The sequence below is a fragment of the Diadema antillarum genome, unplaced genomic scaffold, assembly GCF_040938485.1.
Source record: "Diadema antillarum isolate AM-2024a unplaced genomic scaffold, OU_Dant_1.0 scf00000032, whole genome shotgun sequence".
NCBI classification, from domain to species: domain Eukaryota; kingdom Metazoa; phylum Echinodermata; class Echinoidea; order Diadematoida; family Diadematidae; genus Diadema; species Diadema antillarum.
Genome location: NW_027270921.1, coordinates 415,001 through 425,952, shown reverse-complemented (window position 1 = coordinate 425,952; position 10,952 = coordinate 415,001). Strand labels below are relative to the sequence as shown.

Sequence of the window (10,952 nt, the reverse complement as noted above, 5' to 3'; positions counted from 1 at the left end):
GACTTGGTGTATAGAAGCAATGACAAGGTATGGCGGGAAAATGGAGAAAGTAAGTTTCCCGACTGGGCGGGGTCGGGAATGGGGGCTTGGGAGAGAATCGCGAGAAAAAGACGAGACAGTGTTCGTAAATATCGCAGTGTTGTAGAAGACGTCCTTTTTGCTCTGATCCCATGACTGTATTCCCGGCACTTTTTTTTTTCTTTCTCTCTCTCTCTCTCTCTTCTTTTCCCCTCGTCGCTCCATGCCTAGTGCTGGCGGTTATAGAGTGAGTTGAGTAAGAGATGGAGATCTTTCAGGGATATCTCCCCTGCTTCCGGCCTAGGTCTTGGACAGCCTTCAAACGTACTCTGTCAAGCATTAAGTTGGGAGAGGAGGAGGAGGAGGAAAAAGCAACAAAAGAAAGAAAATGACAATAATTATGTATTAACAAAACAAAAATGTAATGGCGTCAGGTTTGATGTTCCAATATAGGGCCGGCTGAACAAGTAACCTTGTATGCTGCAGGTCTCATGTAGAGAGTGTGTTGGGTTCTTTTTTTTTTTTCATTGTTATAGCTATTATAGTATGAAGAACAAAACACACGAAGATACATAAATATTCGATGTAATGATTATTTCAGAAATGGCAGTCTAATAGGGTCTTATAAGTTATATGCGATTTTCATGTCGCAGGCTTCACCGGCTGTCACACCTGTATCCAGAGTATCGCTTTAAGTGTTGTTGCTGGTACTATATTCAATATATATATTCCATGAAGATACTTTTTTTTTTAAACTTTTCGTATGTTGTAAATCTGTGACACGTACAGTGTGGCATCATCGTATTACGACAAATTAACGTAAGACAAAAATAAAAAACTCGAAAAGGAAAAGATTTGTTGACAATGCAGTTATCAATCGTAAACGTGTAAGGTTAAGAACTACAAGCTTGTCGAAGAATGTCCTAGAAAATGAAACATTCCGTTTCGTCCAGTGTTGCCAAAGAGACTCTTTATAGACTCGATGTCGACTCACCGTGGGACATATGACGCAGTCGTTGACATCCGATACGACCTGTGCGTGGTATAGGAGCCCGTGGTCGAACTGGCCATCCCGGCTCACGCGCCACTCAGGAGCACTGTGCGGACCGTCCCGTTTGTTGGCATTCTCTCGCAAGAAGTTCCGGACGCGCTCCGCGTCGATGTAAGGTAGCTCTAGCTTACAGCCGTACGTCAGGACAACGAAGGGCTATAAATTCGATCAGTGAAATAAAAATAGTTGTATAGCTGTTGGCTATAAATTCGATCAGTGAAATAAAAATAGTTGTATAGCTGTTGGTTTTTCTGAATGCGTGTGTGTATGTGTCCGATTTATTAAACGTGATCATTAAATGTATTATTGGCAACGGACAGAGATTATTTTGGCGGGGACCTAAAACCGTCGCGACGGTTTTAGGTCCCCGCCAAAATAATCTCTGTAAACAACGCGGTATCATACACATGTGTACATTCTGCTCGGAACTGTACATTTTACGGATTATAAAAGAAGCAGAATAATAGAGAGATATGAAAGGACACACAAAGTCGAATCAAGTGATCTAAAGGAGATCAAGAATTTGCATTCATAAAATCAGAAATCGCAGCACGTGCGTGTCAATCCATGCTAGTTAGCACAGTGCCAAAGGATTTGTTTCAAAAAATTGATATAGGGCCTATCAATAAAGGCTGGATGCCGAAACTCGGTAATCATTTTCTTGCTCTCGAGCGCACAGTGTTTATTACGAGATTTGGAAACCTTCATTAAAGGAATGGTATAGTTTTGGTTGAGATGCGGATTTTTTTTTTTTTTTGTGAGATAACTTTTTGTGAGATAACTCGATACTTTTTTTATTCAAATACTGAAGTTCATATTCCAAGAGGGATTCAAAGTTTATTTGATGAAAATAGGTTTTGAAAGGGTCAGCGATATCCAAAGACAAAGTGGTCCTATTAAAAGGTGAGTCAATCTTTTATCACTACCACTTTGTTTTACTTTGTTTCAAACTCAATTTTCATGAATTAAACTTCGAATTCCTCTTAGAATTGTATATTATCTAATATCTCAAATAAGCGGTTTCTAATCATCTCGCAAAAAGTTAAAACCTGAATCCCCATCTCAACTAAAACTATACCATCCCTTTAATCTTGGACATGCAGGAATCACCATAATGCCGGAGGCGATTGGGAAAATAGTAAATGTGCAATTACTGAATAACTGAATCTTATAGGGTCTATGCTCTAATGTTTTAATCATCATTATGTTGTTGTTGGGGGTGTCAGTTGGCACGTTTTGAATCCGAAATAGTCAATGACATTGCAAATAATATCACTGATTTTGCATTTTGCATCTTGCGCTTGACGGACATTGACTGCTTGGCATTTTCAAATTGCATCTATGTGCACGTCGTTTTTGATAGGTGCAATTTTCGTATATTCTCACCGTCAGCATTATTTTCTATGCTCAATGCTGACACCTGCCAGAAGCTACTTAGTGAAGATAATGTGTGCATGTATACTCTCTTATTTCAATACCAATTTATACAGTGGGCAACGTGCATATAAATCATCGTGCCCGCACAATTCATGAAGGGCTCTCTTAAAGCAAAAACCATCGAGTTGTTTCATATAGATAGAATACAATCAAATCATTGAAATAAGATAGTTGAAAGTTACATTTGATTGGACAAAAAGTTATACACTTTTAGATTTCCACATACATGTATTTGCCGCACGAACAGTGATATCAGTCACAGTATGGAGCTCCATGGTAACACAACGTGTAACTCTAACTAAGTTCCATAGTTGTTTGGGATTTTTACGATTTCCATAAAACTTTTAATGTTCTATTTGTTTGCAATTACGCTGTTATGTCATCAAAGTGAATCTGAAGATGTGATAGGATGGCTTTCCACTGAATAGATTTGCAAGTAAACTATCTTGGAAGCAATCAAAGCAAGAATATGAGCGGTATCACAACAAACGTGGCAATTAAATAATACTTTAAAAAAATGATGTTTTCAATTTACAGGTGGTAGGCTGTGTCATTGAATACTGTTGAAAGGAGCGAGTTGACAATCATTATGCTTGTTTTGTTTTTTTCTTTTTGCTCTGTGTTTGCTGTTTTGTTCTTGTGCTTTGTTTTTGTTGTTGATGTCTGTGATACGACGCAGGCCCAGCTCAGCCTAGTTAGACATCTTGCTAGATGGTATTGTTGTGTAATGCTACTCAAATCTATTGCTACCTCTTTCTATTCCACTCGGATGACGACCGGATCTGTCTCTTCCCCTCCGGCCAGTCAATAACCTGTACCAATACTCTCCACCTCCAGTGAGTCACCGATCTTCATCATCCCTTGAGTATACCACCACAATGTTAGAACGATCCCATTGTACCCTCACTGTACCAGACAACATCCCGTCCCCATCTCACCAAGTATAATCAAACCACAATTTACGGCCAGGTTGAGTCAACCAAAAACATCCTGTCCTACCCCCATTCTAGATGATGTATGTGCGCCTTGCGCACTCTACAGAGTGAATTGTTGCAATATAGGTCATATCTATTCTTATCTTTCATTATTATTATCATTATTATTGTAATCATTATTATTATTATTATTATTATTATTATTATTATTATTATTATTATTATTATCATCATCATCATCATCATCATCATCATTATCATTATTATTATCATTACCATTACTACTACTACTACTACTACTACTGCCTATTATTATCATTATTATCATTATGACGAAAATCCTCCTTACCAAGTTTTGCGGAAGATCTCGAAACGGAGTGATGATGTGTTTGCGGAGGCAGCTCCGGGCAATTTCCTTCAACTCCTCAATCTCCGTCAGATCGGCGCATGGGTGATAAAGGAACACAGCAGCCCCGTGCTGAGGTCGAAGTGACGACAAGAGGAAAATGTCTTCATAGCAAGTGCGTTTGCGCGCACAGCATTTTTCACAGAATTCAATTCAATTCAGTTTAAATCTATTTTCATTTTTCGATAGAACTTACCATACAATTTACACCTCTCAGTGGCAAACGAATAATGTAAGCGGTACATTGTGAAAGACAGAGCGTACACTAGCGAAACATTGTAATGCATCATTGTTATAACGAAACATTGCAATTAATTATGTCAGAGAACAGTTGTGTTATGCTATACGTGATGAATATTTAAGAACATACAATTCTAAGACGTATTCAAAGTTTATTTGATGAAAATCGGTTTTGAAATGGCTAAGGTTTCCAAAACCAAAGTAAAACAAGGTCCCACCTTTTATTAGGACCTCTTTGTTTCTGGATATCTCAACCATTTTAAAACCAATTTTCATCAAATAAACTCTGAATTCCTCTTAGAATTGTATGCCCTTTCATACTTCATAAAAGGTTTTTGAATATGTCACAAAAAAGTTGGAAATTTAAAGACCTATCTCAAAGATAAATATACCATGATCCCTTTAACTTATCAGTATGATGATTGAGATAATGTTCATTTTCAGTGCGATTGGATTTATTGGTTTCTACAGTGTGTCATTATCATACATACATGAAACAAGTACAAATCATCATGTGATCGGAGGGAATACAATTCCTTCTAGCTATACTTGTGATTTTTCTCAACGATGCAGTACATGTACTATTGCAAACACACGTACACACAAACACACACACAAACACACACACACACACACACACACAGCATGACGCCTAATAAGGCTCATTCAAAATTCATGTCCTTACCTCCATGTTATGTAACCACCTCTGTTTGGGGAGATATCTGTATTCTCCGTATTTGGCCCACAGTGGGCGATGAGCCCCACTTGTGGGAACGGTATAGTCGTACACGATTGCTCGGTTCATGCAGACATGAGTGGGCTGTGTGGGTGATAGAGATTTTGATAGATTAGTGACGTCATAATGTGACGAGTTTTATCGTAGAATGGGCCAAGCGTCATTTTTAAACATTTCAAGGTAAGTCCATCATCAGCTATAGAGCAAACCAAAACCTTTCCAGTGATACCTCCCTTGTAACAAAACAAAGGAATATTCTTGAAGTGATGATTATAAATATCCCATATTTTTAAAGCATTTTCTTTGTTTTTCCAAGCTTTAATCACAAATATCTCAACCTTAACAAAAATGGAATTACCTCGTTTTGCAGTAAAACTCTTCATATGTATCATCCTGTGAAGATCAAGAAATCAAAATCTTCAATGTGTTAATGACCAAACCTTTATTAACTCAAATCAACAATACAACAAACCGTCATGGCGATACCAAGTAAAATTTCAGATTTATACCATACCATATACTATATAGTAGATGAATAATTTGTTAGGGATGCTTATGATGTATCATTTATGAAGGTTCAAGGGACGCATCATGTTGCGTCACAAAGAAATAATGACCTGAATGTTAACAGCATGCATTGTAGATAAGATATTTACTTACGTTATCCAAGTTTTCCGTGCAGTATTCAATAAATGGTGAGCGTGAGATATCACTTTTTGGCTTGTTCTGAAATAATTAAAAAGATGGGGAAAAACAAAACAAAAATCACTGCTGACGTCATTGGAAAAAAAAAATCTGTCTCAGTTTCAGTTACAGTCAGTTTTATTTCTCCACTTGTATAAGAAAAATAAAAATGAGCATGACAAAATCAGAAATATTTACAAGTCATGAAAATATAAATAAGAGTTATCATTACAAAAACATAATTATGTGAATAATATAGACTATTTCATGGTATATTTTTAAGTATACAGGTGGAGGAGACCAATATCAATAAGCAAATTGCTTGACTTGGACAACGCCCAAGTTGTCATTCACCATTTCATTCAATCATTATTTGGTTTGCGGCTTCGATCTTCAATTATTATCCAAATAGTAGTCGGTAGTTACAAATGTACCATAAAAAGTATCATCAAACGAGAAAGTGCCATCACTCTGCGAGTGTGTTCACTCACAATAAGTATATAAATGAAAAAATAGACGAATCGATGAAATATATGTATACTAACTAATGATATATCATAATAGACAGTGAAGACAACTTAGTTAATGTCAAGGGAGTGTTACAAAGTGACGAAGATGAGATTTAGAACTAAATTTGAGAGACGAGAAATGCATGTCAAGAAGCCTGCGATAAATTCATTGTGGGACTATAGCTTGGGGATGAGGCGACTTACACTCAATACAAATGGTAGACCCAGGAGGATATACTGTATTCGTATTAAAGATATAATGGATTGTTGAACTCATAATGAAATATGATATAACATTATGTTTTACTTTATACACAGTATAAGATTATTGATATACTACATTGTATATAACAATTCAGGATTACTTGCGCACTCTTCGACTATTTTATTGCCATTTGACTTTGTCGCCAGCAGATGAAGCAAAGCAAGGAAACAAAACGACAAAATGATCACAACACAGTCATGTACATAGTGACTCTCGCATAGCCATATGATGAGGACAAGAAATAGCCTCTTCGCACTCCTCGCACCGCCCCATCCATTACCCCCCCCCCCCACCCCCACCCCCACCCCACCCCACCCCACCCCACCCCAGCCCATTCTCCGCCGGCTGCTGGGTCGGCCGCACTGAGCATGACCCACGTCATGCACGCTAAATTTCCAACGTTTATTCTACCGTCTAATGAACATAATACTCCATTAGCACAATACTAGCAAGCGCCTCGCTTGAGTTGAAATGTTTCCACAACCCATTCCCTATGCATGCATCGCTTGCCTTTCCTGTACCAGCATAAAGCAAATATCGTGCGCGAAATCCGTACGCTAATGATATGTATAGAAAACCATCGACATTTCTGCATATTGCAGAAAATATCAGTCCCTGTCATTTTCGCCATATTTCAGATTAGAGTGATTGGTTGATAATCTTAGTATCATCAACAAACATATCAACATGTCATTACATGAGACAACATCCGTATGAAGTCGATACAAACTATTCATTGTTCGTCGTGATGGAACAATAACAGTACATTACACAGTAATTTATGGGTACAATCTGATGGTGTGCTTGTGTGTCTTCATGATCCACAAGTCACTGTTTGTGTGATTGCCTCTATACGCTTTTCCAAATAGGATTGTTCTTCCTTTCTCAAAAATTGATCACTGAAACTCGAAAGACAAGACAACAAGGCCGCCAACTAAACGTAGTGTAGTAGAGACATGAATTACTAATTCTCAAATGCTGCATTAAGGTTATTACATTTTTTTAAAACATGTTGCTACATGTGTTAGGCAGAAACCACAAGCTATTTTCTTGCCTACAAATGTTTTAGGCTACACCCTTAGGGATATGGCACTGATTACCTTGATAAAATAACTAGTTCAATAGATTAAAAAGGGGCGAATAAGATAACATGCTATATTCTTGTTTATATACATACATACATACACACACATACATATATACATATATTTATATATATATTAGTTATGAGCAAAAAAAAAAAAAAAGTGGGTGGGCGAGGTTGGTGAGTCTTTGGATAACATTTAGAGAACAAAGCCAGTCATCACGGCGATGTGCACATGAACGAAGCACCCGCATAAAACAAATAATGCCATTGTGTGCAGACATTCTATGTACTGTTTATTTCTTTGTGTTTCCCTGACTCTCATATTTTGTTGCATTCTCACATTTCAAACGTGTTACAGGCTGTAGTATCCCATTTACTTGAGAGCTGTTATTCTTTATACATTGGTCCATCCATTTATCTATGTGTCTATCTATGTATTTTAGATATATATTTTTCCAATCTTATGATTTTCTGTAAAGATCACTTATCTTCTTGTAAGATGATGATTATGGAATATATGGGGAGCAAGCAAATGCTTACCACACATCCATGAAGCACACCCCATTACATAAAATTTGCGTCAAGACTAGTACTGGCTATATTTCAAAAGAACGCATAATTTCGAGATACACTCTTCGATGGAGAGATATAATGTATATGATGTTCATTGTAATGGATAACCATCCATTGATGATTAACACTCGAAGGGCGATATCATTGTTACATTATCAAATCTAAACAGTGGTTTTCGCTTCTCTGCCTTCTGACCATGATAATGATCGTGTCACGTGATCCTTCTCATCCTTCCCATACACAATGCCAAGCGAGAAACTGAAGATACACACAATCATCCAGGCAGGCGTTGTTCAAAGGAGCCCGATGTTAACGGTATACGTGCTCTTGTATCTCATCCTAAAGCCCATCATGAGTCATCAAGGAGAGAAGAACAGATGAACACCTTGGGTTGACGGTCCATAATCAATTACTGTCCATTCTAACCTTTCCTGATGATCTTGTGTTTTATTTTAAGACCTAGATAAGCTCTTGTCTACAGCTTCTGAACAAGCATACATTCCCAACTTAGAGCCGTCTAATAAGGTCTCACTTTGACTGTCCAATACCGGAACGGAACAGTCCACCCATAAACGTTCACCATCCATTCAGAATCATCAGACACCTGTATGACCTACTCAACGAGGAAGAACAGTACCGCCGTGCACTTTGGGGCGTATCCACGGGCCTATATACCTCGCTTCGCAAAATATAATGAATCGCATTGAAAAGCTGTGAAAGAATGTTGCCTGCATCACATCATCATGGCAGAAGAAAGGATGCAATCAAGACTTCCATCCCACCAGGTCTCGACTGAACCTTTTTGTGGTCAATTTCGCGGTCATCTCGAATATATAAAACCCTCAAAAAATGCAAGAGTTGCAGCATCCAGATTCGGATTCAGCACCCTCGAAACAGGGTAAAACCTTAAAAGAATAAAATGTTCTGATGGTTGATATGGAGCTACAGCTAAAACAAGATTCAGCCTCTGGCCATCCAGACTACAGGAATGTCGAAGAGATATCGCACTCTCATAAGGAAGCCAATGCTACACTGACGTCATCAGTGATTCTCAGGACATTATCCCCGAGCATGTGATGGTCATTGTCAGAAAGGATAAAACACTTCCCCACAACAGCAATAAGTACAATCATTCATGCATTTCGGCTTACCCTGAATGGATAGGGGGTGTGGGCCACCCCTATATCTATCATGCACGATAGTTACTTTCACCACTTTTCCGTATACCCTCTGCATCATTTTAATGTACCCCATCAATTCTCCATATTATTTATGGAAACACAAAATATCTTGTGTATGTTATATCCTCTTTTCAAAGTGATTATTTGTTAATAAATATGTTCCTTCCAGCTTTCTATCTGAAATGTCCCTCACTGAGTCGCTTGTATATGAAACTGATATTTGCACCTATAGACCATAAGTATATGCATCTATGCATGTTCGTGGATGTTATCTATTTATGGTTTTAAACAGTAACAGAAGAACAGCTTCTCTACCTTTTTATAATTTATTTTTCTTTTCTTTCCTTTGTCTTTGGCCTTCGGTCTCTCGTGAAGCTTCCCAGCTCTCTCGCCAACTTGCGATCCTCGGGTGTGCTTAATTCAGTGACATACTCATAATGTGCATCTTCTCAAGCTAAGGAAATGGGGATGATGTTTGCATATTATCATCTCATATTTCGAATGTCAAAGGTTTTCTTCACTTATAAATAGCTTAGTTTTCACAAATGCGAGAACACAGTATATAATAAGATCATGCAAATCTCTCCACACATACAGACGTCAAATATTTTGCATGTGCACACATTAAGCCATTAATATTCAAAGTCGCAGTGAATATCTTTGGTGGTTGTCAACAATTGTTGTTTCTTGAGGATGTGAAAATGTTCTGTTTAGTCTCAAAACCCTTCCAAATAGAACGTCAATTTTTAGTATGTTTTTGCTATTCCTAATCAAGGACTTATTTCGATGGCGACCATCATTTCGGCCTCCTGGCAAGCCAGTATGTCAGATCTGTGAAGCAATCATCGTAATACGTGCAATATCAAGAGAAGACGATGGAAATAGGGCAATTTGTGCGCGGCGGTGCATTCGTGCACGCAGCGTGGCGTACATCCAAATCATTGCTTTGACTTACGAGGGCACGTCCACCGCCATCTGTTACTTCTGTATCGCCTCCGTAGATACCAACCGAGAACCCTTCTCCAAAATTCCATGTTAGTTACCAACGGGAGTGTTGCCCTTCACGTTTCACGTTTGAATGTTTATTTACTCCACAAAATGTGTGATGTGTGTTTACATTATGGGAAACATGTATTGGCATGAGAAAATTATATAGTATATTTCAGTTAAAATCAAGGCAATTTGATTTAGCTTTTCCTAATCCCTCATCTACAATGATTCAAGGCTGAATCGTCATGGAATGTCAGCAACAAGAAGTCGCAAATACAAGTGGAATGTTTCAGAATTTGAAGGAGTAGAAAGCAATTTCAACGGAGGCTCAAAGACCCCGCCCCCTTCTCTCTCTCTCTCTCTCTCTCCACTCCCCCCCCCCCCCTCCTCTCTTTCTCACTCTTGATATTTGACAAGTATTTTGCCATGTAATATTTAAGGTTGCAAATGAACCGTTTAGTTACTGGAAAAACAATGATTATTTCTTCAGTATTTTGCTTACTAAATTGGAACTCTTTTCCATGATTTGAATTAGATCTCAATAAAAAAATAAATAAAAAAGACTTATTTGTTGCATCGCAAAACAAACCATGTAAAGAAACATTGTACTTAACATTCATTCAATACGGCTGCTCCCCCTCCCTCTCTCTCTCTTGCAATTTCCTTTTGTCTGTGTGTATATGGTCCGTAGGCATATACAATGCTCTAAACATAAGCAAATCGATTAAAATGCATGCTGCATAAAATGTAAATACGTTATTATTCATAATAATCATTTTTAATGTGTGTCTGTTTGTTTGTGCATTGTGTATGTATGTTTGTCTAGGTCTTTCGATCAGA

At 37.9% G+C, this 10,952-nt stretch overlaps 1 protein-coding gene across 1 annotated transcript in view; it reads right to left on the bottom strand.

Annotated features, from left to right (window-relative positions):
* Positions 1–215: 215 nt before the first annotated feature.
* LOC139741868 (uncharacterized) overlaps positions 216–10,952 on the bottom strand; it is a 21,656-nt gene continuing 10,919 nt past the window's right edge. The window contains exons 4-8 of the mRNA XM_071652447.1: positions 5,484–5,549; positions 4,773–4,907; positions 3,791–3,919; positions 1,013–1,225; positions 216–347 (exon numbers count right to left, since the gene is read on the bottom strand). Of these exons, the coding sequence (XP_071508548.1) occupies positions 246–347; positions 1,013–1,225; positions 3,791–3,919; positions 4,773–4,907; positions 5,484–5,549 (645 nt within the window). The 3' untranslated portion in view covers positions 216–245. The remainder of the gene's footprint in view (positions 348–1,012; positions 1,226–3,790; positions 3,920–4,772; positions 4,908–5,483; positions 5,550–10,952) is intronic.